This window comes from Marmota marmota, unplaced genomic scaffold (genome assembly GCF_001458135.2).
Source record: "Marmota marmota marmota unplaced genomic scaffold, marMar, whole genome shotgun sequence".
NCBI classification, from domain to species: Eukaryota; Metazoa; Chordata; class Mammalia; order Rodentia; family Sciuridae; genus Marmota; species Marmota marmota.
Genome location: NW_026000108.1, coordinates 1,684,612 through 1,711,651, shown reverse-complemented (window position 1 = coordinate 1,711,651; position 27,040 = coordinate 1,684,612). Strand labels below are relative to the sequence as shown.

The 27,040-nt window shown below is 57.0% G+C and overlaps 2 protein-coding genes and 1 long non-coding RNA gene across 5 annotated transcripts in view; 2 read left to right on the top strand and 1 right to left on the bottom strand.

Moving 5' to 3' along the window:
• The window catches only part of Zfyve28 (zinc finger FYVE-type containing 28), a 67,210-nt gene extending 60,546 nt beyond the window's left edge, over positions 1 to 6,664 (top strand). Inside the window, exons 8-12 of one of the 3 annotated variants that reach the window (XM_015481883.2) lie at positions 1,653 to 1,807; positions 2,506 to 2,622; positions 3,863 to 3,967; positions 4,943 to 5,046; positions 5,501 to 6,664. In XM_015481883.2, coding sequence (XP_015337369.1) covers positions 1,653 to 1,807; positions 2,506 to 2,622; positions 3,863 to 3,967; positions 4,943 to 5,046; positions 5,501 to 5,632 — 613 coding nt within the window. In that variant the 3' untranslated portion in view covers positions 5,633 to 6,664. Of the gene's footprint in view, positions 1 to 1,652; positions 1,808 to 2,505; positions 2,623 to 3,862; positions 3,968 to 4,942; positions 5,047 to 5,500 lie in introns of those variants that run through there. The other 2 variants (XM_048784046.1, XR_007340946.1) reach the window with 2 other exon arrangements.
• LOC125610899 lies at positions 6,438 to 13,422 on the bottom strand. Its single transcript, XR_007340947.1, has 2 exons — positions 11,491 to 13,422; positions 6,438 to 8,222 (listed from the first exon to the last, which is right to left on the bottom strand). It is a non-coding gene; the product is annotated as an uncharacterized LOC125610899 (long non-coding RNA).
• A 1,591-nt stretch (positions 13,423 to 15,013) lies between these two features.
• On the top strand, positions 15,014 to 26,976 carry Mxd4 (MAX dimerization protein 4). The gene is made up of 5 exons (XM_048783967.1): positions 15,014 to 15,025; positions 16,478 to 16,800; positions 22,158 to 22,272; positions 23,272 to 23,434; positions 23,856 to 26,976. Exons 1-5 carry the CDS (start codon positions 15,014 to 15,016, stop codon positions 23,990 to 23,992), a joined length of 750 nt encoding a protein of 249 aa, XP_048639924.1. The 3' UTR covers positions 23,993 to 26,976.
• The last annotated feature ends 64 nt before the right edge of the window (positions 26,977 to 27,040 follow it).

The following is a 27,040-nucleotide window of genomic DNA, read 5'->3' as shown; positions in this document are numbered from 1 at the left end:
TGTAGTCCTAGGAACTTGGGAGGCCCAGGAAGAAGGACCACAAGTTCAAGACCAGCCTCAGCAACTTAACAGAACCCCCTCTCAAAATAAAAACTAAAAAGAACTGGGGAATGTAGCTTAGTGGTAGAGCACCCAGTATCTCAAAAAAAGAAAAAGAAAATAAAAAAGACAAGAATTTGGATGTGTCCACTGGGAAGGTCCAGTTTACCCAGGTGAGTTTACTGGGCAGGTCCAGTTTTACTCAGGTATGTCCATTGGGAAAGTCCAGTTTTACTTAGGTGGTGCCAAATTACTTTTCCAGTGTGGTTGCACCCATTTATGCTCCCACAGGCAAGGAGAACGTTTTCTGTTTCCACCCATGACAGGCAGCCATTCAGGGTCTTCAACACAGCAGACAGCCCAGGACCCTCAGCATCTGTGGCAAGCTGCTGGCATGGGAAACAGGCCAAACAGACTGATTCCCCTAAACGGGAAAACAGACAATGCCAGGCACTGATGGCAAGTTTTAAAAATTGCAGTGAATGAACATTTATAGAGAGAGAGACGACACTGCGTCCAGGAAATAGCAGTCAGGGTAGGAAATTAAGAACCCAAAATGTCCAGGGTACAGTTGGAAGAAAAAGCTGAGGAAATTTCCCAGAAAGAGGGACATAGAGACGAGGAGACAAGTGGGATATGTCATCTTTAGGTTGCACGTAGGGTGGAGGCCGAGAGCTGGGAGCACCTGTACACACCCCTGAGCAGCAGATGGAGGCACCTGGTCACATCTGCCAGGCAGGCAGCAAGGGATGTGATGGCAGGAATGGCTGAGTGCCCAGGGGCTGCATGTAGCCATGTGCAGCAACCTGGGTGACCTGGTCTTCAGAAGCTTACCCTGTCAGTCTGGAGACCCCAGTCTGAGTCCAGTGGGGCCCCTCTCCCTTCAGAAGCTCTGGGGAGGATTCCCACCCCTCTCAGCTCCTGGTGGCTCCAGGCAGTCTTGGACTGTGGCCATGTCCTCCAGTCTGTGGCTCTGTGTGGCCTCCTCCTCTCCACTGGGTACACGTGCCTCCTCCTTTTAACAGATAGGACACTTGTCATGGATGTAGGACCCACTAAATAATCCAGGATAATTGTTTGTTTTAAGATCCTTCACTAAAATCATCTGAAGAGCCCTTCTTTCTGAATAAAGTGCCACTCACAGGCTCCAGGCTTAGGGTGTGGACGTGTCTTTTGGAAGCCCTCCATCCAGTCCCCTGACCCCTAGAAGGTACAAAGGTGAGTTGGATCTTCCACAGAAGAAAGTCAGTCTGTCTTAAGCTGAGGATGCCAGACGGAGTGGCCTAAGCTTGTGAGTCAGTGCCATGTCAACCCCAGGAGACCCTGTGCAAGGAAGGGCTTGGGTGTGGTCGCCACAGACAGCAGCAGTTGAGTGACCAGAGCAGGACTGGGGTAGGGTCAAAGCCCTGTCCAGCCACTCGGCTTTTCAGTGGGGCATGGGGATCACATGACAGCATGTAAAGCTGATTTGCAGGAAGTGCCATGCATGGGCAGCCTGACCTCCGGAGTGGAGCCACAAGGACAGATTGTCACCTTGGCCTGCTGAAGTCGAGGCTCCGGGCACCTCACCAGGCCTCCATCTCCACACCCCCTGCATTTCCTTCTTTGTGCAGCAGCCCCCCAGCTGGTTCCTGCTCCTCAGACAAGACCCTGCTGGAGGCAGCCCCTGTGGCCTCGCCTGTCACCCCCGTGGCCACGAGAGAGAAGATCCGGTCCAGGTTCCACGGCAGCCATGACCTGATCCACCGCCTGTTTGTCTGCATTTCAGGTGTGGAGTCTGGGCCTGGGGTGGGTCGAGGGCCCGCAGGCTGCCCTCTAGGGGAATGGAGACCCGGGCAGCCATCCCTCCCTGGCTTTGCCGTGTGGCAGTGTGGTCTGCTTCCCTGCAAGCCAGCGCTCCTTAGGAAGGGCTGATCTGCTCCTGGGAGAAGGAGGCCGAAGGAGCTCTGTGGGTGAGGACCAGAGCCCTTGCCTCTAGGAGTGCTGGGGGTGATGGGTGGGGTGGGGCAGAACAGAGGGCCATGGGCACCTCCTCTGGGTGGGTCCACCCTGGGCTCCCCAGCCACGTGGAGCCTGTACTATAGCCCTGCAGTCAGGGTTATTTTGGACAGTGTGGTCAGGGATCTGGGGGTTGGGCCCACCTGGGAGTGGGCAGGCTATAAGTGGAGCCATCTGGATGCCCAAGTTGCTGTGACAGTGACAGGGGCCGAAGTGAGGCTAGGCATGATCGAGGCCCTGGTGAGCAGCTATAACAGCTTAGTGGTAGTGGCCGTAACCTTGGATAAAGCTGGTAGCAGACTGGCCTGCAGTGGGCTGTGCAGAAAGTCCCATCATACATACATCAAGAGAATCCTTTCCCAAGGGGCTGGGAAATGCTGTTCCCTCAGCTCAGGCCAGGTCCTGCCCAGTGCACAGATCAGTCAGCCTAATTCATCCTTCCTTCCATCCCTCTGTCACACTGGTCAGGTGTGGCAGATCAGCTGCAGACCAACTATGCGAGCGACCTGAGAAGTATTCTCAAAACTCTGTTTGAGGTCATGGCCACCAAGCCAGAAACAGATGACAAGGAAAAGCTAAAGAAGGGTGAGTGCCACCCAGGACAGGTGCTGACTACATGCCAACCCCTGTGTCCAGTGCCCCCAGGAACAGGGTTTGCAGAAAACCACACCTCCTCTTCCTGGGCAAATATGTGCCCTCCAAGGCAACCATGCATCCTAATATTTGCATGGCCAGATACGCCAGGCTTTCTGCCGGGGGACCCAGGATGCATAGCCCAGGGAAGTGGTTCCCCTGCCACTTTGCAAGTGGGTCACCTGGCTTTGGTCCCCTTGTACACACTGCAGCAAGGTCGCCCAACTTTGTATTGCAGATAGGGGCTGGGGATACTCATCCTTTCCCCTAAAGACAAGACCAGATGACTAAGTGTTCCACAGTGTCACTTGTCAACGCATTCAGAAGACAGCCAGAGACAGGGGGAGGGGGCATGAGACCCCCTCCCCATGGGGAGCTGCAGAGTCTGCTGCTGGCTATGATCTGACTCATATTTGCATACTCAGCATGTCACAGGCAACACATGTGCTCTCGTAGTCACATTTAGTTAACACACTGCACACGTATGTGCATATAACAGGTATGTGGTGAGGGAAAGGGCATCATGTCAGGGACTGATTAGCATGGGGAGTTTGACCCTCTGTCCCTGAAGAGTCCTGAGTAGGAGTGGGGCTGGAGCCCTGCTGGCTTGCCCCTTATACTGGGCTGAGACACCTGTTCTGGGGGAACTACCCTTACTACAGGGCTTCTGCTTGTGGGGTGTCTGGCAACAGGACGGCCCAGCTATTTCTGCAGCTCCCACCCAGCAGAGGTGTCCTTGCTAGTGAGGAGGAGCCTATGCCCACCCAGCTCTGTTCCCAAAAGCACACCCCCAGGCCATATTCCATCAGGGAACTTGGCAGGGCTGCCTTCTGGAAATCAAGATTCAGAGGAGGCAGAAACAAACACTGCTCAGATAGGGACTGGGCTGCAGGACCCTGCTTGCCTCCATGATCACAGTTCAGGGGACCTGACCACGTGTGCAGGGGCCCCAGGGCTGGATGCTCACAGGGAGCAGCTGATACGAGCCTCAGGGCACACCATGCTGTGCCATGCTGGGCAATAGGAAGCCCTCAACTAACTGGAAGACCTGCCAGGCCAGGCACCCTACCTGCTGAGGTGACTGGCCCTGTGTGCTGGGTTTGGGGGAGCTGGCCAGGGGTACCCAGCAGGGATAATCAATTGCATTGACTACACTACCCACCAAACCTCAGCAGCCTCAATTCTCTTCCAGTCACCCAGACCCTGCGGAGTGCGGCCTTAGAGGACTGTGCGTTGTGTCAGGAGACCCTGTCATCCTCAGAACTTGCAGCCAAGACCCGTGACGGGGACTTTGAAGGTGTGTGGGAACCTCTAGACCAGGGGCCAACACGCTCATGCTGAGCAGCAGGTGCCTGCGCAGGATGCTTTCAGATGCAGAGCCCTGAAGGTGGCTCCCCTCCAGACAGACACCAGGCTTCCCAGTGTGCAGCTTCCCACAGGAGGCAGCCACTCTGCATGCTGTCCTTGGCTCCCAGGTGGGCACACAAGCCCCCTCATTACTAGTGACCTCAGGCCAGGTGTTCAATGTCTCTCAGCCTGGTGGGCACAGGTTCCAGGGTGTGGGAAGCAAGGAGGTGTCAGGTCAAGACTTAGCTCTGGCCGCAAGTGGCTGGCCAACACCTGACACCCCAGCTCCTCACCTGTACCTCAGGAGGTATCTGGCATGGCAGCTGGGGAAACTACAGGACACTATGGGGACTGTGGAGTCCCAGAAGCCTTCCCCAGTGGGGACAGCTGTAGACTGATCTGGTCACATCTGATCTGGGAGACCTGCTCCCTGCAGTCTCTCCATGGAGTTGGCTGCAGGCAGATGGCATGGTGTCATAGAAGGAAGAGCCAGGCATTCAGGGGACTGCCACACATTGCGGGAGGGGCACAAGATTTTGAGAAGGGCTGTTGGCAGGATGTGTCACAGTCCCTCGGGTGCTGGGGGCTTCCATGGTGCTGAGATGGATGAGGGCAGATAGACCTGACCGGGGTTACCAGAGGGGGCAGGGAGAGTTTGGGAGTGAGTGGGCCTTGGCCAAGGCACGGTCCTCCAGGTGGACCCCCTGTATATCCCAAGTGCAGGGGCCTATATCTGGGGGTGATTGCCAGCTCTGTCAATGGCAGTGAAGAGGGACCCCCATGTGAAATCATAGCCTGTCACTGAGTCTAGGGGTAACCAGTGAGGAGAGGGGCTGGAGGTGCCTGCCCACCTGCCAGGCTTCCACTCCAGCCCCAGCCCACCTGCATGCCAGGGTTGACGTGTCCCTGGCTCTCGTTGTAACAGACCCCCCTGAATGGGTGCCGGACGAGGCCTGCGGCTTCTGCACCGCGTGCAAAGCGCCCTTCACTGTCATCCGCAGGAAACACCACTGCCGCAGCTGCGGGAAGGTGGGTGGCCACGCTGGCCTGCAGCATCTGAGCCATCACAGGCACAGTGTCAGGGGCTGCAAGTCAGGACTGGTGTTCCTAGGCTCTGGGGTCCTTGTGCAGATGCCCCTGAGTCCTGAGCGCTGCTCTGACACCAGTGCCCATGTCCAGCCTTGGCCACTCAGAGCCAGGGACAGGGAGGGGACAGAGTAACCAAGCAGGAACCTGCTGTGGCCTTGTGTAGCACCTAGACACCTCTCAGGAAGTGGGCCTCCTAGGCAAAGCCCTGCCCAGGGTTTTTCTGAAGGTCCTAGCTCCACGGGCCACAGGACCAGGACCAGGACCAGGACCAGGCAGACTCCCCTTCCATTGCCCTGCCTGGTTTGGGTGGGAGGGCTGTGTGGGGGCATGGGGGCTGGCCCTGCCCAGCACCCTGCAGCAGGTTCACTGGTTCCTACCCCTCCTTGACTTCCAGATCTTTTGTTCCCGCTGCTCTTCGCACTCGGCACCGCTGCCCCGCTATGGGCAGGTGAAGCCTGTCCGTGTGTGCACACACTGCTACATGTTCCACGTCACACCCTTCTACAGCGACAAAGCAGGCATGTGATGCAGCACCCAGGCACTCACCAACACACCCAGGGCCAGGACTCCCAGGAAGGAGGCGATGCGCCTGGCCCTGGTCTGTCCAGGCTGTGCTGCAGGAGGTCTCCTGCATCTCATTAAGACACTGCTGCTGCTGCAGACCCGCCCAGGTTTCCAGAATGTCCAGAGCCTCTGTCCCACCCACCCTGGCCTCCTTACCTGCAGGGACCCCAGGCCAGGTGCAGAACGTGATAGGAGGTCAGCTTTACCCACCAAGGGGATCCAGGGACCTAGGGGCTGCCTCTGAGGCAGGTGCCTGCTGGGGTCTCCACTGGAGCTCCTCCTCCAGCCGGACCTACCAGGCAGGAGAGTGGGCACTGTGAGGCCTTGTCTGCAGCAGAGACTCTGGAAGCAGGAACTAAGGGGCTCCACGGGCCCCAGCACCCTGTCAGGGCTCCTTGCGCCCACCTCATCCCCAGCACCCACTGCCCGTCTCAGGACCCTGCTATAAACAACACGCATCTCATTTCTTCTTGGAGGGGGAATGCAGGAGGAATACGTGCCCTGAACCTGCATATTGTCCACTGCCAGTGGAGTGGGGGCTGGCCAGGCACTGACACCCACAGACAGAGGTTGGTTTGGTTTGGGGACCTTGGCTCACCAGGCAGCCCAAGACCACCAAGGGCTGCCCACTTGGCCAACAGTGCCCCCTTTCCTCTGCACCCTCTGGGACCCTGGTCCACTTCCACAGATTCTAGAGCAGCTGGGACCCATGCTGAGACATCCAAGTGGCCCCAGTGCAGACACCTCCTCAGGCTTCAATCTCAGGCTTCACATTGCAATGACGATTGCAGTTTTATTTTTGCAGAGATGACACACCTACTGCTTCTTTTATAGGATGAAGTCCAATTACTGTTGAGCAGTGGAATACTCTTGCACAGAGATGGCTTCTGTAGGGGAGAATATATATTGGAGGGAATATTATGTATTGAGATTATTTTTATTTTCTAACAGCTGTAACTTGAAACCATTTCCATAAATCTATTTAAAGATTGCAGACGCTGTCCTGTCTTCTGTGAGCACCAACTCCTTTTCCTCTGTCTGGGCAGGGGTGGTATTTGTGCTGTCATGGATTCTCCTATAGGAAGCCAGGGCTTCTGCACTTTGGGACGATTGAAGGACTTGGCGTCCCATCAGCCTCCAGGAAAGGGGTCGCTGCTCACTCTCTGGAAGCCTGTCCCCTGCCCTGTGAGAGTGTCCTTTTCCACTGCTGCGCATCCTGCAGCTCCCCTTCTTATGTGAATCTTTGGCTGAGACCCCTGGCCTGTGCTTGGGGGCAGGGCTAGTGCTCTTGGCCCCTATACTAGGGGCTGATCTTATGGCCTTGGTCTCCAGCCTCACTACCTCATAGTCTGGGGACTGCTTTTGGGGTGCCATGAAGAGGCTGTAGGAGTGCCAGCACAGCCTTGGATTACTCCAGTGATGTGGCTTCCTCTGTCCTTTGTGCCCTTGGAACTTGGGCAGAGTTGTGAGAGGCCACAACGGCCACCATATCCACTCTCCGTAAGTCAGGAAGTTTTAGAACATGGGGCTCCCTCTGAGCAGGGCAAGCCCTTCAGGAGCAGAAGGGGCAGCTTGGGGGACCTCAGCATCTCTGGCCATCCAAGACCTGAACCCACCGTCCTGCTTACCTGGACAGAATGCAGAGAAATGGCCCCTCTATCACCCCTACACTCTGATGGTTAGCATGTCCACAGGAGAATTGTCACCTCTCTGGAGGAGGCCACCCCTGCTGCCACAGGCTAGGAAACCAGGCCCTACAGAATCCCACAGAGACGTACTGCAGCATCCCTCTGTGCTTACAGGCACCCTCAGTGGTCACCTTCCAGACCTGAGGTGTGGTGTCTTCCTTGTCCACCAGGTCAGAAGAACCTGGACACAGGGAGGCAGGCAGGAAGGCTGGGTGTGGTCTGTTCATAGGAAGCCCTCCAGTCCAGCCTTGGCCTGCCTGTGTGCTGCCTGGAGACAGGATGCCCTGCAGAAAGGCCTAGAGTCACAGGTGTCCTTCAGGGAGATGACCAACAGTCCCATTTGCCCAGGAGCAGAGTTTCTAGGACTTTTCCATGCTAAACTTGAGATGCTTGATCACTACCTTTCTATGGGGCTGTCCCCACCCAAGGGCAGAACCCAGGACCAAGACAGGTGCAATTCAGACAGAATGTAGAGGGATGGCTTCCTGGCCAACCACAGCTAGGCCTTGGGTCTGGGAGGCCCTGGGCTGGGAGCATACCCAGAGCTCTGGGTTTGTAGTCAGCACTTTTGAGCCAGCCTTGGGACCTCCTGCAGGCTGGCCTTCCCAAACCCATTTCCTAATCATGCCCTTCCTGCTACTGCCTTGAACAATGCCATTCCCCACTTTATACATGCCTGTGGCAATCCCATAAGATTCCCTTGAGGGAGCAAGATCTCCATGCCATAGATGAGGAAGCTGAAGATCGCAGGTCAGTGAGCAGCAGAGCTGGGTTGTAGGTTTCTTGGAGGGTCCCACAGAAGGCAGAAGCGAGACATCCGGAAGCACTGGCTTGTTTTCCAGATGCTACTCCTGGGGAAGGCACCTTGGAAAGCAGGAGCAGCGTTAACCTTCTGGCAGCTGGAGGCAGGGATGTCACTGCTCTCTGGCTACACAGAGAAGGGGCCTGTCATTGTTCCCCAAAACCCCCCACTTCAGCTTCTGGTGACAGAAGGGGCCCTAGGCCAGGTAGCCCCCCCCCCCAGGTGCTGTAGCTCTCCATGGGGTAGCTAGCAAGGCCAAGGGTGGAGGGTCTGGGAAGACACCCAGAGCTTGCTGTATCCAGGGGCTCAGAAGGAAGCCCTGGGGCAGAATCCTGCCTGTTGGAAGTAGCAGGGTGTGAGGGTCCCTACTCTACAGTAAGCTGATTCCTGGGCTGAGTGAGGACAGAAAGGACATAAGCAGGGAAGCAGATGACCCTGGGGCAGTGTTGTGCAACATGGGGCTCAGAAGGACTGTTGGTGTCCTTCCTTGTTGGTAATGACAGTGCTGGAGGCCAAGTGAGGGGGATTGGTGCAGGGACCCCCTCTCCTCCTGTGGTTTGGGTCTGTGCTCCCAACAGATTCCTACTGTAGCCCTTAACTGCCACCAGGGGGCACCACACTCTACTGTCTCCTCAGCTCCATCTAGCTTCCAGGACCATCTTTGTGCAAGGACCACCTCACTGCAAGTCACAACTGGGCCCTCAGGGCAACCAGACCCAGTGAGCAGGCCCCAGTTTTCTGGGTCCAGAGAGGCCCACGGCTGGCTCAGCAACAATGGAAGGAGCCCAGGAAGAGGGGCCCTGGCTGGAGCTGGACACTTCACACCACTAGAGTTGGGTGAGGGCTAACAGCACCCTGGAGTGGGGTGGCCTGGGGCCCTCTGGACTATGCAGTGGGAGCCAGTGGGAGGCCGATGGGACCCAAAGGAGGCTGGAATGGGTGCCCACCTCATGCCATCCCATATCTCAGAGTCCTAGAGAGAGGGGCTTATTTCCTCCCAGACCCCCTCCTCCAGCAGCTTCCCTGAAAGCAGCGCTGCCTCCCAGCCCAGCGCACATTCTCCTAAGCACAGCCCCGTCCTTCACCTCTGAGAGAAAGGCCTGGCAGCCCTGTGGGTCCAGGAGCAGTAGCAGGGCTGGGCGGGGCGGGGCAGGGGCCCCTCTGTGTTTCTTGGCCAGTGCCCAGCCCATACTTGCCCAGTCATCAGAGTCTTAGCCTCTCCCCTTGGAAGGCCACCCCCAATACCACCGGACATGTCTACATCTGCACCCACATTCCTCCTTCATGTCTGTCTGTCCCTCTCCTGTAAAAACTTTTGAAAGGAAATTTTATCATGTTGTTTTTGGACACTTTGGCCTCAATAAATTAATTGAATTTACACTTGCTAAGCTGTCCAGGGCTCATTAGCATAGTGGGAAAACCTTATAAAAAGAGAGGGGGGGAAGGTGCTCACCAATTGTTCATAAATATAATAAACTGTGTCCTTATTTTAAATTTAAGAATAATGTTGGCACTATTTTAGGTTCCATAGACACTTAATTACATCTTCATGCATTTTCATTTTGCTGGCTTCTTTTTGTGCTCTGGAGACAATGTTTTTCTGCATGTCCAAGTTTCTGGAAGCCCTCAGAGGCCTGCCTGGCTTGGTGCCCATGGTTAGTTAGCCTGGAGAGCCACCTCCACCCCAGCCTGCCTCTCTAGAGCCCCATTTTCCTGTGGGCAGGGTTGGGGGTTTGCAGTACTTGGTGATGTTCATATTCTTGCCACTTCCTGGGTTACCTCTGTGCCCAGCCTACTCCAACCTTCATTGCATTCCCAGCCACCGCAAAGGGCAGGTACTGTCACTCCCATTTTATATTTAGGGAAACTGAGACTCAGAGAGGTTAAATGACTTGACCAATTTCTCATTCCCAGAATAGAATCCAGAGTGGCTTTTGGGGGGAACCCAGAGACATACTCTCCATGGGACTCCCTCTTGGTGCCACCATGTGGCCAGTGCCTCAGTGCATGGGAGCCAAGGCTTCCAGGGGACCAGGCTTGTCATGGCTCACCAGGGCCTACTGACCCCTGCCATCACACGAAACCAGACCTGCCTCAGAGAGCTGTCTGACTCAGCTGCACCTAGGTGTGAGAGGTGGACAGCAGGTGGGTTGCAGGAGGATTCTGAAGGTGGGCCAGATGAACAGCAGGGCAGCCTCCTGCCCAAGGAGTTGAGGCTGTAGCCTGGGATGGCGCTGCAAGGTGTCCACCCCAGTGACTGAAGAGACCAAAGGCTCAGGCAAGGGGCAGTAACCCAGAGGAGAGAGGGCCTTACCAGCCTTCCAGCCCTGACAGTGCGGGAGCCTTGGACACCTGAGAAACTGGGGACAATGCTCCCAAACTGGAGGGGACAGTAGCCACAGTGGGGGTGGGGCTGTGCTAAGTAGATGGCAGGATAGTGACTCCAGGACCACAGAAGGAAAGCTAAGGCCTACTAAGCATGGGAAGGACAAGAAGTAGTTTTCTAGAGGCTTCTTGGGACAGAGGGGGGGAGCAGGGGGTGGGGGAAAAAGCAGCCTTTCCCAGGCTGGGCCTTGAGTCCTTCAGTCTACCCTCTACATGCCCTAGAGGCGTGTGTAGCCTCCTGTATAGCCAGGGAAGATGATGCTGCGGGGGCACCCAGGAAGGCCAGGCCGACTCAAGATTAGTCAGCCCTGCCTTCCACCCCAAACTAGGGAAGCACCTTCTGATCCAGGTCCTGCCCCTTCTCCTGGAGCCTGTGTGGGGTGGGGTGGACTCTCCCAGAGAGCAGTAAGGGAGAACAGTCTGGGGGACAGTATCAAATTGAACTGGGGGCAGTAAGGAGGGTGTGGACTGGTCCAGGAGGGCAGCGGGGTGGAGGCCACTTGGGGGCTAAGGGGTGGAGGGGACAGGTCCTCCCCCACATCAGGCTAGTGGAGGGGCGGAGCTCTGATGGGAGAAGGACTGCAGAAGTCTGCTCCCTCCCTCCCCACCATGGACTTTGCTAGTTCCCACTGGGAAGGTTCAGGCTCAGGCTCAGGAGAGGGAGGTGGGCAGGAAGGGACCTGGCCCTGCTGGAGACCTGCCCTGCGGAAGGGGACTCGGTCTGCTGGTCAGCCCGTCTCCTCCTCCTCCCCAACAGCCCCTGAGGCTGCTGGCGCTGGCATGACCTCTAATCCCTCTGCTTCTTTTAGGGGGCGGGCACGTTGCAGCACGTTGTAGAGACCATCCGCCCCTCACTCAGTATCCCTCCCCGTCCCCGGTATCCCTCCTCGTCCCCCAAGCTGAGGCTTCCGGATCGGGTCCAGCCACTCTCAGCCCCTCGCTCACTCAGCCACGCCTGCCCACTTTCTCCAGCTCCCGCGCAATCCAGGGTGAGGTCGAGCTCCGTGGGCACCGGAAGTGCTAGGTCCTTGGATGCAGCTGGATGACGGGAGATTCCAGAATTGGCCTAGGCTAAAAATCTCAGGCTGAGAGGAAGCAGGCAGGCTGCTCCCTGCTGTCACGCCTGAGCATCCTGAGTACCACAGTGGCCTAACCCCTTGCCCATCGCAGCAGGAGCCGGGCGAGGTCACTTTAACGCACGGGCTGCCAATGCAGGGATGGAGCAACCTTGTAAAATGCTGACCCCCAGGTGATGAGTCTAGGTTCCCAGAGTGCAGAATGCGCCTCACTGCTTCCCAAAGTTGGGCACTCTCTTTCATCCTTCATGGCTCGCGGCAGCCCTAAAGACTAAAGGCTAAAGTCTGTACTCTGGCTCTGGGGTGGTTGTGGGCTGGAGCAGGAAGAGCCCAGGTCAACGATTTTTTTTTTTTTAAGTGTTGGCAGGAAGTATCAAGTTCCCCATTAGATCCTGCAGGGCCCTAAGGGCACACATTCTTAACCCTATCCCACAGATCAGACAGCTGTCACTCACACCCCAGCAGAACCAGCTGGACCAGAGGTGGCTCTGGTCACCACACTCCTACATAGCCAGCCATGGGTCACAATGTGGGAGTGCCAATCTCCATTCTGCTGGGATTGCTGAGGGGTTCCTTATTTGTAAATTGGGTATGTGAAAATATACACAGGCAATGCGTTTATGTTGCTCCCAGGACCTAGAGTGCTGAGGTTTTAACAGTTTTTGTTCTGTTTTATTGGCAGCAGAGCCCCACTTCCATATGGAACTTGGGGTGGGGGGGGGTGTCCAGTCACTTTATGACACAAAACTTTCCAGCTGATTGGCCCCGCCCTCGGCAGCTCCCAGGCCACGAAAGCCAGTGAGAGTGAAGATCTGAAGATCAAGGGGTTGAGGCCAGGCTGAGGCTGCCCTAGGACCACCAGCTCTTCTTCCTCCTACCCAGCCTGCCTTACAGTCCAAGGTCATGACTGCGGCCGGCCGCAACGGCCCAGCCAGGCGCTTGCTTCCTAGTAGCGAACCGCTCCTCCCCAGAAAAGGCAGCCTTGGCCTAAGGACCAGCGCCAGCCTCTTGTAACGAACTTACTCTTCAAATCAGGCACCACAAGCAGCCTGTCCTCTTGAGAGCCCCTCCTGCCTGTGGCGGCAGTCCTCTTCCCTAGCCGGGTCCCCACTTTCAGCCTGGTGTCCACTAAATAAACGACAACGACACTTCCGCTCTCTGTTTCCCCACTGACAACCTCAGAGAAGCCTTCGTTTTATGCTCCCACCGTCTGCGTTCCTCTCCCAGTCCAGGCCTTCCCTGAGGCCACTCTGTCCCGCGGAGAAGGGTGTCGTTTGCAGCCCCACAAGGGACCCCGGAGCAGACAGACGGCTAGGCATGGTCCTCCCGCAGAGCCAGTGCTGGATCTGGACCTGGGCAACAAGTCCCTGCACACACTGTGCATGGGCCCGACGGGGTGGCAGGGCGCTTGTCCCGCAGTGCATCCTGCTTCGGGTCTCAGGAGACGCTGCCCGCGTCCTACTGGCCGGGTGGAGCGCCAGGCGGCGGTCCCAGCGCGCTCCGCTTCCTCTCAGCAACGCGTCCGGCCGCGGCGCCCTTATTGGCCGCGCGCCCGGCCGCGGGTCATTGGTCGGTGGTCCCAATTTACATAAACCGCCCTGGCCCAATCGGCGCGCAGCACCTACTTAACATGCATGACGGCCACCAGTCAGCAAGCGCGGGGGCCGGGCCACCACGTGCTGTTGCTAAGCTTGGGCTTCTAAATTGTTACTACAGCTGTCGGCCTATCGGAACCGAGCTTCGCATCTGTCAACATTCTCGGCCCGGCCCGAGGCGTTCGGCCAGTCCCCATTGGTCCAGATCCTGTCCAGCGCCCGCCCCTGGGGCTGCAGCGCTAGCTCCCATTGGCTATGCCGGCCGCCGCTCGCCCTTATGTGTCAATTTGAGGGCCNTTTAAATAGGTTTAAAACTATACTGCCTTTCAGATCTCAAGGAAGGCGAATTAAATTTCAGGAGTGCGGCTACTTTCAGAGTCTCGCTGATTCGGGACTTTGGGTCGCCCGGCTTCGCTTGCTCCGCCTCATCCTCCTGGCGCTCTGGCCCTCTCCCACTTGCTTCTCCCCATGCTCCGCCCCGCCTGCGCGTCGCCATCTTCCCGCGGCCGCGCCTCCCGTCGCGCGTAAACAGTGCCACGCGTACACGCCTGCCGCCCGCCCCGCGCCCGCCCCAGGCTCTCTGGACTTTTCCTGGCGGGAGAGAAGTTGTCAACGGGCTCCCACCGGTGCCTCTGGGGCCCGGGACACTGAGGCTCAGCGGCTGGGCCCTGCGTTCTGCGCGCGGAGGGACCGCCTCCTTATCCCATCTCAGAGCTGGGCCCTACTTCTTGGCTCAATACCCTATCCCCAGGAGCCTGGACAAAGGCCCCTCCCAGGTGTCCACCAGTCCTACCCAGTCTCCTGACACTGAAACTCTAGACACAAGTTCAGGGATCCCCTTCTTTGGGACAGGAGGCCTTTGGGAGAGGTAGGAGGAGGGAGCAGGCTCCTTAGGATCAGTTACTTCCTCCAGCCCTTGGCCTAGTACTCAGACTGCAGAAACCCTGAAATTGGAGTGCACGCATATGGGGAGCCGATACCCTGGGCTAGGGCACCCCAGGGTACCGGCACCTAGCTACTGTGGGGGGCCTGGCACACCTGGCAGTGTCCAGGGATCTACCTTGGCCTACCTACTCCTGTGTCACTAGGCCAGGAACTGCACTGGCCGGGGGCTTCTGGGCCTCTTGGCAGAGAGTGCAGCTCATTCCTGTGGCCTGCCTGTTCTTAGGAAACAGGCTGGCATGCAGGCCCATCTCTGTGGTGTCCTGGGCCTGGCAAGGAATTGGTTTGAGTCTCAGCTGCCTGAGACTCAGCATCTAGTCCCCTGCTGAAGACAGTTTGCAGAAGGACTTGAATGTGTTAGGGGTACCACTGCCTCTGACCTGGACAGTAATATAGTCAGGCTTCTGCTTCTGGCTGTCCAGACTCTGGGAAGAGACCTCCAGCTCCCACAGTGTGGAATGCCCAAAGCTGACCCCCAGAATCCTAGCTGAGGCTCACTGAATGCTTCCTCCACACACAGCCTCATGAAGGCAATGTTATTTTTATCTCCATTTTACAGCTGAGGAAACTGGTGCATAGAACCATTTGGTTACTTGTCTGGGGCCCCTTTACCCACCTTTGTGACTCCTGTTCCTGGGTGGGGTCCACTTTCTGCCGGGATGAGGACCCAGGCAAGGGATTGAGAGGGTCTCCCTGGCCTGGGTGCACCTCTTCTGCAACCCCTTTGAGCAGAGCCCAACTCCCCCAGGGCCAGAGGCAGCCAAGGGTGACAGACATGGCCCCTTTAGAGGTCACCAGCCTTGAGGGTGTTCTTAGCCACACTAGATGAGAAGCTGGGGTCTGATGTAAGGCTTTATGTCTGCCAAGGTGAGGGACAGGAACAAGACACAACAGACCTGAGTGAGAAACGGGTGTCACTGCTGTAGGCTCAGGCAGTGGCTCACCGGGAAGACACTGGAGCCAGCTTGTCAGGTTGGGCTCTGTGAGGTGAGCAGAAGAATGCATGCCTCACAAGGTGCGGGTGGTGCCAGGAAAGCACTTGGCACAACTCTAGCCAGGGTTAGTGCCATCTCTCCCCAGGGAAGGTGCTGCTAAGACCTGTGTGACAGGCCTCCTCTGCAAGGGTCTCTGGACACAGGAGGGCCTCAGCCCTTTTCTACCCCCAGGCTACTGAGAAGTGCTCCTCTGCCTCCAGGGTGGGGTCATCCTTTAATTGAGCAGGTGGGTGGTGGGCCTCGCTACACTGAAGGGCACCTTCTGACCTCAGCCTCCCTCATGAGCCAGCATACCTACAAACCACATGGCCAGGCTGAGGTTTGGGCTGAGGGACAGCCCCTGGTAGGCCAGTGAAGGGGTTAGTGATACCCCCTCTGGCTTCAGCTAGCCCTCGCAGAGGGTTCTCACCCAGCCCATGTGAGTAGCAGGTTCTTGAGGACCCTGGAAGTTGAACAGTGAGGCCCAGGAGCTGGCAAGCACCATGAGAAGAGGGCAGGCCTAGTGCCCAGGTGGCTGCAGCAGGTGGTGGAGGAAGGCAGGGTGGACAGGCACTGTAGCCTAAGGGGTAAGGATGGGAGATGCCAGATCCATGTTCCTGGAGCAGGGGAGTGGAAATAGGCAGGCAGTGTCCAAAGAAGCCCCCAGGTGTGTCAAGGCTTAGTCTAGGTATACACCTGCATGGCCTGAGCGCTCTGTTCACATGTGCAGCTGCGTGGGAAGCCTGGGAGCCCTGGCTGGCCTGTGGGTCCCTCCTGGACTGGGAGGGTGACTGAAAGTTGAAGGGTAAATTTCCTGAGTGGCACCTGTGATGCTCAGGACTCTGCACCATCTGAGTGGGCAGGATAGGTGAGGCTCAAGCAGCTGGCAGGGCTGCTGTTCCCAGGGAGGCTAAGCTTGGGCCCAGAGAAGCTAGTTCTGCCAGAACATGGCCTGTGAAGGAAGTGGGAGATACACCAGCCTTGGTGTTCCCTGCATGCAGTGACCCAGGAAGCATCAAAGCCTCAGACACCCCCTCCGTGGCCTGACTCGGCTAGGACTACTTGTCTTGGGTATTCTCATCTGTGTGGTGGTATGTGTGAGCCTGACATGGTAGCCATGGTACATGGCCACCTCATCTCCTGAGGACCTGACTTCTGTGCTCCATGCTCAGCATATTAGCCCTCTTTGTGGTCCTTGTTGGTTGCAAAGACACACCTGGTCTTGGGGTACGGGGAACAGAAAAAGGCAGATGGTTAAGTACAGTAGCTGTGCTGCCTGGGCCTCTACACATCTGGAAGAGGTTCTGCATCCTTCTGCCAACCACGATCCCACCAAGCCTCATAGGTGAGCCTGGTGGCTCTGGGTCCCCGCAATCTGTGCACACCTCTTTGCTTCCTTTGTGTGCCCCCACCCCCATGCCCTCACCCCATCCTTGCAGCTCAGTGTGAGGTTTCCTTAGCACTTGGATGGCAGCTGTTGCATTTACCCCAGCCCTTACCATCTGTGGGCCTTCTGGGGCCCAGATCTGCCCTGTTACTCTCTGTGGGCTCCAAGCCCCTCCCCCAGAAGAGCCATTGTTGTTTTGCTCTGGTGGTCAGGCCTCAGAGTGAGCCCTGTCTTTCTGTTTCTCTAAACAGGTCTTCACACAACGAACTAGAAAAACACAGGTAAGTGACACTTGCCCTCACCAGTTTCTATTCAAGCCTCCTGATAGGCCTATCCCTTCTGCTGAGGCGATGCTGCAGCTGACCTCACAGTCCTGGGAGGGCTGCCAGTGCTGCCAGGCTGTGCCCTCAGTATAGAAAGGGTCAGTCTTGAAGGAGGGGGCCAAGGTTTGTTCTCAGGCACTCTCAGGCTGGCAGGCAGGGGTGGGGGCCCAGCTTTGGAGTGTTCAGCCTGGGTCCAGGGCCAGGTGGGGACCAGGGACTTGGAAAAGGCCCTGTGCTGGTGTCAATCAGGGATGGCTCCCTGGAGGAGGCAAATGGGTATGCTTCTGAGCCCCTCTGGGAACAACACTTCAGCCTTGGTGTCATGACCTCAATAGTGGGTCCCACCACCATGATCTGACCCCTTATCCCCCAGTTCCATGCCTTTTGCCTCAGTGCCTTCTTGGGCCTGTGCTGGAGTCTTGTTGTAGGGGCAGCACAAGTGCAGCTGGCCTGGGCCACCTCCCTGCACTCTAGCCCCAGTTAGGGCCCTAGCACAGGTATCCCACCTGAAGCAGCTCTAGCTGCAGACGCCCCTCTGTTAGTTGGGGCAGGTGTGAGCCAGGGGCCTTTTCAGCTGCTGAGGGAACTCTGGGTGAGTGCAGAGGCATGTTGGGCCAGGAAGTCTCAAAGACAGAAGCCCCCATGCCACCATGGGGGAGAGCCCCTGAGAGACACTGGGGGATACCTCTCTCATTATCTTTGCTCTCATCTGTGAAATGGGTCTATTCTTTGTTCCCTTCCTGGTAAGTGGGTGGGTCTGCATCCGAATTGAGCCCTCCTGGATGTACTGGGAAGGTCTGAAGTTCAGCCAGGTCCCCGCCTCTCCCTCCCCCATGTCTGCGCCCTCAGCACCGCCAACTTCCGCTGCCCTGGGAGTTAGGCCTCTGGCTGGGGCGGGCTGCTGGGCAGGGGCAGAACACCCTGTTCCCTGAGGAGATGTACTTCCTGCACTGGTCATCTCTGTTTGGGGGGTTCCGTGGGGGGTGCTGATGTGGAGCCAGCCTAGGGCTGCTTCCTGGCCCTAGGAGACCCAACCAGGCTCGACCCGGACCCACAATCTGGGATGGGGTAGGCCACAGTGGGGATACTCTGGGAAGAGCTTCCTGGAGGTGGCATTTGGAAGAGCAGCTTTCAGGAGGTACCATTGAAGGAGGGCAGGTGGCAAGGCAGGGAAGCCTGTGGTGGAGAGCAAGCAATGCCTCAGACCCCTGCAGCTGCCTCTTGGTCTCTGCCAGCTCCTCCTAGAGCTCATGCTTAATGGAGCTCAAGGAACTTTTTGAGATAGAGGGGTAGGTGGGCGGCCTAGGAATCTCTCTATGCTCCCACAACCCAGTGAGGGGTTTCTGTTTCTGGCTGGCCAAGGCACAGGTGTGGACATCCTGAACAGCCTACAAGCTGGAGCTGGGAGCCCTGAAGAAACTTTGGCCTTGGCTGTGCCCATGGCTAGCCTTGTGCTGGTGCTGGATGCTCAGTGCTCCTGGCTGTTGGCTGAAGGAAAGGCTGTGTGCTCTCCAGAGGAAGGAAGGAAGGAAGCAAGCAAGCAAGCATCAGGCTCCTCTGCTTGGCTGGCTTCAGGGACGGAGGCCCTGGACACTCTTTCTTGGAGGTGTCCCTCTTGGGGGTCTGGGTTAGGCCTGTGGGGCTTCCCCCTCGTGGTGCTTGAGCTGAGCCCAGTCAACCCTAGGCCTGCCCTAAGCACCCTTGTATGTAAGCAGTTCTGGAAGGTCTGCCAAGGCTAACTGACCCCAGGGGTCTGGTAATCCTCACGGGCCTAGCTCCAGCCTTTGGCCTTAGTGGGTATATGGGAGGAAGCCCTGGCTGACTTTCCTTATCCTTAGTACCCCCTGGAGTGGCAGTGCACACCCTAAAGGCCAGACCTCACTGCTCATTTGGCCCCTGCTCCACTTCAAGCGTAGAGATGGTTGTCCAGGCTAGACTTTCCCTGGCAGGGCCTGCCCTGGAGCCCATGGCCTGCCCTGTGGGCTGCCCCCATGCTCCTGATGCAGCTTTGTGGAACCACATGGGGAGTGTGTTTGTTAGAATAGCTAGAAGATGCAGGTAAACAGGAGGAGGGAGGGTGATGGTTCCCCGTGTCCCTGTCCTCCTGTCTCTTGGACTTCCTGGCTGCCTCCTCTCCAGCAGCCTGTCCCTGCCTGGTTCAGAGTGTGACTCTGTCAGCTAGCCAGCACTCTCTTCTCAGGTCTTGGGGACCCTGGCCTGAAGCCAAACCCTCCAAGAGCTCTGAGGAGTAGGGATTTTCAGTGAGAGGCTGGGCGGGACCATGTGGTGGGCTACACTGTGGTGGAGGTGGGGATGCTATTGATGTCAGAGCAGGAGTCCCACGGGCAGGCTACCTCCTAGATCTATGCTGGGCTCCTTTAGAAGTGCTAGGTCTTAAAAGCTGCTTGGAATGCTTGGTGACAGCTGCTGGCAGAAGGCCTGGGGTACTGCAGTGACTTCAGGGAGGAGAGTTTGGTAAGAACCTAGTGTAGCCCCAGCTGTGGGGCCAGGGGCTCAGAAGGGTAGGGACCTTTCCAGCACCCCACCACTGGCCATTGGCAGAGCTAATTCCAGATCCTGGCCCCAGGCAGCCCATCGCAGTCATTGTCCAGGGCAGGGAGCCAGGGCAACCCTGGCTGTGTGCTTCCTGGGTTTGGGTGGACATGCTGCAGTTTTAAACACTGCACATGTGTGGTCAGGTGGCCCTACTTTGTTTCTCGAGTCTCTTCATATACTCCTGTACCCTACCCCCAGAGATAGCATCCCAGGCACTTGGAGGCCCTGGGATGAGAAGGGGACCTTGCTGTCCACTATTCCGGTTGGATTTCTCACCTAATACCACATAAGTGCTTCCTACGTGTGTCCATGCACCCTCCCTGTCCTGAAGCCTTTGCAGGACCTGCAGCCAAGCTTCCAGGGTTCTCAGCTTCCAGGGTTTTCTACACAAAGCCGAGGCTGAGTGTGGCCCTTTTGGGGGGAAGGTTTTGTAGGACAGAAATCCTAGGAACAGAAACATGGATCAGTAGTGACTTTGATAATTATGCTATGGCCCTTCTCCCACAGCAAACTGACAGGTCCCCACGGCTGGTCAGGCAAGTGCCAGCCACCCTTTGCACATCAGCTATTGTAAAGGGGACGTGAATGTCTGCTCATCTGAGTTTTCCTTAATCACTGTGAGATAAAACCAGTTTTTATGTCAGATTTTCCCTTCATACTCTGCAAATTGCCTGTTTGTGTCCTTTGCCTGTTGTCACATTGAAGTGTTCCTCCTTATTTTTGATGTGTATGAGCTCGGAATACCACGAATACTGACCGTTTGTCTTTATATGTATTGCAAACATTTTTCTACTGTTATTTGTCTTTTAGCTGTGTTTTTTCTTTCTTGTACAAATGTGTCTTTCTCTGATTGTAATAGTAATACGTGGGATTTTTTTAGCATAGAAAACCTGGAAAATATAGAAAAGCACAAAGCTAAAGAAATAAACATTGCCAGCCGCATCCCTGGAGATGCTCGCTTCCTGTGCTTCATTGTGTTTGGTTGAGTCTCTTGTGTGCGTTCTCTGTTTTATTTTTTAAACAAAATTGGGTCACTTGTCACATATGTGGCTCTGTACCCTAATTTTTTTACTGAACATTCATGATATGAAAGTGTAGCTACACTAGAATCACAATGTGATTGTCTCTGGGTGGTGGAATCGGGGGATACTTTTTTTTTTTGGTAATTTTCTAATTTTTCCATAAAGGTGACATACTGCTAATATAGTTAAGTGGTGGCATATGACAGATAGATTGAGAAGAGGATCCCTGGCAGTGTCCCCACTTGTGAACAGTCCCATTGGTGGCTGCAGGACAGTGGGAACCTGCCTTGGGAGGAGACCCATCCCCCGAGCAGAGGCTCTGCTCATTATCCAGCTCCAGGCCTCCTTCCCCTTCAGTTTTTGGAGAGGGGCACTTGCCCCAGGACAGGTGGGGAGGCTGAGGTTCTGGGCACTCCAGGCCCAGTGCAGCAGAAGTCTGGATCCCGAAGCCCACCTGTGTGCCCTCTTCCCTGTGCTGTGGCGAGAGGAATCTCCAGCCTCGAGGCAGTCTAGGGCCTGCTCACCCTGTTCACCCTTCCACCTCCTCACCACGTGCAGTCACAGACCTGTATCCTGGAAGTTATTCCTGGAGGTTCTTCACCCAGAATAACCTCTAGGCCCCGGAGGATGGCTGGGGCATCAGGTGACATCATTTGTCAATGCAGAGTGCTATATGGGTGACAGGCTTAGTGGCCTCAGACAGCAACCCATCTCCTGCAGCATAGGGACATGTTGTCTCTTCTCTGTAGCCTTTCCCTATACCTGGCAGCCCCTCCTCCTCTGGGCCTTGGGTTCCTCCTCTGTCCAAGGAGATCCGCTGTCCTCCAGGGTCTCTCTAGGACTGAAGGAGAATGCATTTGTTAGGGCTCTGCTACTAGGGAGCAGACATGAGACAATGGGGACCACTGGCATAGATCAGAGAGGAGAGGGTGTTGGCCGCCACAGGTGGGCTTCAGGTTGTCTACACCTTGACCTGGCAGCTCCACTCCTGAGAATGATCCTAAGCAAAGCATACTGGATTTGGAAGCAGCCTCAACCACAGCAAGGGCAAAGCAGATCTGTTACTGAGCATCTCTCAGCTAAAACCACCAGTTCCACTTGGGTGGTTGCATGCAGACGTCACTGAGGTCCTGGGCCATCGTGGTGTCAGAGAGAAGGCCCCTCCCAGACCAGCAGGCTCCTGACCAGCCAGGAAAGGCAGCGATTCTGCAGGGAATTGGTGCATATGAACATAAGAACAAGTGCCTGAGAATGGTCCACCCGTGTGAGTGTGGGGACAGACTGGAATAAGGAGGGGTCCAAAGGGAATACAAATCTGGGCAGGGGGCTCCTCCTCGGCCCTCCCTTGACGTGGCTCATGTTCCTGTGAGGACAGAATGATCGGAGAGCATATTGTGGTGCTGAGGTGGGGATGTGAATGTTGTCTGAGTCCCCTGGATCTCTGAGTGCAGAATAGGGCTCTTAGGCCACGTGCAGGGCCATGTGAACATCCATGTGCAGATGGCCCCATGTGCCTGGCTGCTTCTGGGGGGAGATGGCAGCCAGATCTGCAGCAGGGTGGGGTACTGTGCAGGGACCCAGCTGGTCACCACCCACCCTCACCCGGATCTCTCCTACCTGCTGTCCCTTCACAGGGGTCCCAGGGAGCCCAGCTGTACCCCCACATTCCCTCCCCCATTCCCTCTGCCCCCTGGGCTTTGCCACCTGGCCTGATGGTTCTGTCTCTGGCTCTTTCAGACGAGCTAAGCTCAGGCTCTACTTGGAGCAGCTCAAGCAGCTGGTGCCCCTGGGCCCTGACAGCACTCGTCACACCACGCTGAGCCTCTTGAAGCGTGCCAAGATGCACATCAAGGTGAGCAGCCCATGCCCTCCACCCTCTCTGGCTGCCTGGCTACCCCTGCTACCCCTAGCCCATCCCTGTGTGTCCTGGGCAGCCCTTTGACCAGAGGTCCTGGAGGTGGGGGGGCACTGTCCAGCAGGTACACATCAGCGGCTTGGGTTTTTGTTTGTTTGAGGGAAGACAGACAGAAGCTTCTGGGGTAGAGGAAGTCACATGGCTTCTGTTGGATTTTGTTGTTGGTGATTGGGAGGGAGACAATGTAGTGGCTGGCTGGGGTAGAGTTGGGCTCGGAGGCCTCTGTGAAGGGGCAGCAACTGGAAGGAGATGTGGGGCCAGGAGGGGCAGGGATTCTTTCATGTCTTCCTAGAGAGGGCTACTTCTAAACCCCTTGGGTGTCAGGAGAAGGTGGGATTTGCTCTCAGGAGACATTACTTGGAGTAGCCCAACAAGGCTTTTAGATTGAGACCTGCTGCTTTGGGGATCTTAGAACGCCTGGGCCAACCATAGCTTATTTCTGTCCCTTTGAAGGGCTTCTGCTTCACAGGCATAGGTACCCCAGGTAGGGCTGGCAGGAGCTTTGAGGGGGCGCAGCAGGGATTTGGCAGGGGGGGGGGCCCTCAGAGCAGGCAGTGTCTAGGTCCAAGGAAGGTTGAGAGGTTGGGCACTGATGCTATGGGTGCAGGTGTGGTCTGTGCCAAAGCCTAGGGGCGGGCGGGGCTGTCCTCCAGGAGGAGGCTGGGTGGTGCTGTCACAGCTGGCTGGTGGCTGTTGGCATTCTGGAGTTGGACTGCAGGTGGAGAGCCCAGAGCCAGGCTGGCGTGTGCGTGGCCACCTGGCTGGGGTGAGAAGGGGTGCATCAGGCCACGGGGGCCAGTGGGCTGGGCACCCTGTAGCCCCAGCCTGGTTGGGCCCTGTTGGGGTGAGAATCTGACCTATCCAGACCTCTGTGCCTCTGCACCCACGAGGGGATGCCCCCTCCTGGCCACAGGCTCACAGTGCCCCACCCCTCAGAAACTGGAGGAGCAGGACCGCAGGGCGCTGAGCATCAAGGAGCAGCTGCAGCGGGAGCACCGCTTCCTGAAGCGGCGCCTGGAGCAGCTGTCTGTGCAGAGCATGGAGCGTGTGCGCACGGACAGCACTGGCTCCGCCGTCTCCACAGACGACTCAGAGCAAGGTGGGCCCGGGACAGCCTGACCCAGGCCTCTGGGCACAGGCGTTCTTCAGCTTCTGGTGAAAAGGAGCCTGGGGCGGGGGTGGAGTGCGGTGATGCCCAGTAAGGACAAGGCCCCACACCATCTGCACCCGCTTTTACAGCAGTATTTTCCTGCCTCACCTTGGTGTGCAGGAGGGACAGGAGGAGAGGGTGAAGCCAGAGGCCAGTGCCCTGGCCATGGAAGGGCCAGAGCCTGGCTGGGTTCTTAACAGGAGCTGCAGCCTGGAGTCATCCCTCAGGGCCCAGACAGATCCCCCTCCGCTCCTTCCTCTGCACCCACCCCCAGAGCCTCCCCTTCTGTACAGGGAGAGATGGGCCCTTACTTGGTTCCTCATGCTAGTCTTCTTGGAGTGCCTGACCCAGCCCTCTCTGTTCTCCCCAGAGGTGGACATAGAGGGCATGGAGTTTGGCCCTGGTGAGCTGGACAGTGTTGGCAGCAGCAGTGACGCCGATGACCACTACAGCCTGCAGAGCGGTGGCTGCAGTGACGGTGGCTATGGGCGCCCCTGCCTCTCATAGGCCCCGCACACTCTGCTGCTTGGCCCCTGCCGCCCGCCTGCCTGGTCAGCGTGTCAGCCTCAGTTCTCCCTTGACCGATGCAGCCTCTCCCTGGGCCACTGCTGTGCCATTCTGGAAGCTCCAGCTGCTGCCTGGGCTGCCCGCCTCTGCCTGCTGCCTGCTGGTCAGGGCCTGAGCCGCCCGCCCGCCACCCTCCCTTCCCCACTGGTCAGGGCCCCTTGCAGGGAGGCAGGGCCCGGCTCCCATGACCTGGAGCCCAGTGTTGCCACCCACGGTCTGCTCTCAGATTCCTAATCATTCCAGAAGTATTAAATGTCATTGCTGCAAACCTCGGCGGGCACCGTGTAAGGGGCTTAATGACCACCTCAGGGAGCTCAGACCCCAGCACCGGACCCCAGGAGAGAGGAGTGGACTGAGGAAGGAAGGAAGGTGCAACTGTCTGTCTGTCCACTTGTCGGTTGGTCCATACAGGCTCCTGAGGCTTGGACAGAGAAAGCGTGAAGGGCGGGACTGGGTGAGCACCCTGGGCAGGTAGGCGGAGAGGGGCCTTCCCATCCATGGGCGTCAGGAGCCAGGGATGGACTTGTGGTGGCACGCTGAGCCAGTCCACATCAAGCTGGGCAGTCTCTGCTCTGTCGAGACCTTCTAATGCACACATACACTAGCCCACACGCACACATGCGTGCACTGGAGGAAGGCTGGCCTTTGGGGGCCACCTAGGCAAATGCTGGTCCCTGGCCTGTGCCTGACTTTGTCTCTGTGTGGCCACCGCCAGCTCACCTGTATCAGCCCACCTGTGCCAGCCCAGGTGGCTCTGCCTGCTCTGCATGGGAAGCAGAGCTTCTCCTTGTGCAGGGCTGGGATGAGCTGTGGCGGCAAGCTGAACCAAGTCCTCTGGGCTTTCTCATCTTCCTTTCTTATGAAAAGTCAAACAAAACAAAAACAGCAAGGCCACAGCGTGACAGGAGCTCCCTTCAAGGGGAGCTTAGAAGTTCTGCCCATCGCAGCCTCAGCTGGCAGAGGCTTTCCCCAAATGCAAAACAGAGAAACATTTTTAAAAAGAGAAAAAAAGAAGCTCTAAAAACCCTCACCAAGGGACGTGTGTGCCGCCTCTATTTCCTGTACAAGATTTTTGTATTCTATTTTCCTAGCCATTGTTGCATCCTTGTATGCTGAGGGGTGGGAGTGACCCAGTGTCTCAGGGACCCATCCTCTGTCACGTTGTCATTGTGTGCCTTGTGTCCCATCTTGACTTGCCCACCACCAGCAGCATGTTCCCTGTGACTCAAAGGATGCCTCAAGTCTGCCAAGCAGGTGCCTCCTTGCCCCCTCCCCATGGACAGCTCCTCCCAGAGGCCAAGGTTTCCTTGGAGTGAGGTACCTGTGCTGTGTAGGCAGCATGGCCACTTTTCCTCCCCTGCAAGAGGGCTGTGACCAGGCTCCCAGTGTTACCTTCCTGGTTGGCTGGGGCCCACTATGTTATGAATCTGCAACCTGCCTCAACCTGCCTGCTTCTGGGCCTGGGGTGAGGGCTCCAGGTGCCAGGTTGGCAGCTGATGAAGTGTTTGCTCTGGAGGTGGGGGCCTGGCTAGGGGGCTTCTGCTGGCTTTCGGTCCTGAAGTCCTTGTCCCCCAGGGGATCACACAGCAATACTTGGGTGGTGGCTGTGGGGCTGGCCTATAGCAGCACCTGCCACCACCTCTGGTGCATTTATAACCAGTTTCCAAATCATGAGAGGAAATTCGATTTCTCTTCTATCGTGTCAGTGAACACCCTCAGAGTCCAGGGAAATACCTGTGGCACGGAACCTCCCCTACAGGGGCTCAGGATGGCGCCAGAGAACAGGCCTGTGGGTGGGGATCCTGGGGAGCAGGGATGGGGGCTGTCCAGATGTCTTCCTGGGTGTTCTGACTGTGTCTTCAGCCCACTGGGGCTTCTCCTGTCTGTCAGGCGTATCCACTGAGCTTTCTAGCTCCTCTACCCTCAGAGCAGAGCAGGAGTCCATGTTTCAGGGCCTGGTTCAGGATCCAGAACTCCAAAGTCTCCTGATGTTCCCTGAATTCTTAAACTATCAACTCTGCTCCATCTCCAACACCTGGGGTTCTGCTCCCCCCCTCTGCCTAGCAGAATCCAGCTCAGGTGACCAGAGTGGCCCCTTGGCTGGCCTTCTTGGCAGCTCAGCCTGTGCCCAGTCCCATGTGGACTTGGAAGTTGGGCTCATCAGCCACCTAGGGGTGCTCTCCATCTGCTCCTCCCTGCCACCAGCAGGGTGTGAGGGGTGGTCCACAGGGGTGGGGGCTGGTGCTAAGAGTTCCATATCCATTCCTCCCTTCCCTGCTCCCTGCCATTTGCCCAGACTGGATGTTACTGGTGGCCACATGGACCATCAGGACCACTGTAGTGTCTGCAGAAGGAAATTGGGACAACAGCCACAGTCCACATCCTCCATCCTCCATCTTTGCCCACCTACACCCACATCCATGTGGGCCTCATGCTCCGTGGCTGAGAGTCTAGAACCCTTGGCTCAGGCTTGGGTCCCCATCTCCCTAGGAGGCATCCCACTCATACCATGCCCTTCCGTCCTGCTTCAGGCCTAGCTGGCCTGGGAGGAGAGGCTGTTTCTTCAACTCATCCTGGTGGTGATGGCAAGGTCTTTGAGCTTGTGTTCCTGGGTGATGGACCATGCACCAAGCTATGACCTGAGGGCTCCACCCTTTGCTCTCCTGTCTGCCCCACCATCCAGTCTCTCTCTGGGTCAGAGAGACCCTGGGACCTACCCACCCCATACTGCCTGCAAAGAGGGTCAGTAGCCTTGGCCCCATCCAGGGCACTAGGGCAGGTTCCGTGCCAGAGTCTGGGGCCATTTAGGGGGCCTGGTGCTGGTTCAGCTGGAGAGTGAAAGGGGCCCCACCCACCTGTCCTCCAGGTGGGGCTGTGCTGTGTCATTCTGTCATTGTAATATAAATACAGATTTTTATACCTCACCCTCTGGCTTCCAGTTCTTTCCATTGCCCTGCTTTGCTCTCTTCCCCTCAGCCTTCAACTAGG

Bases quoted from the DNA above. Each gene is read 5' to 3' on its own strand.
- Mxd4 (XM_048783967.1), top strand. The intron at 16,801-22,157 runs GTAAGTGACACT...TGGCTCTTTCAG, and splicing joins AACGAACTAGAAAAACACAG to ACGAGCTAAGCTCAGGCTCT. The intron at 22,273-23,271 runs GTGAGCAGCCCA...CCCACCCCTCAG, and splicing joins GTGCCAAGATGCACATCAAG to AAACTGGAGGAGCAGGACCG.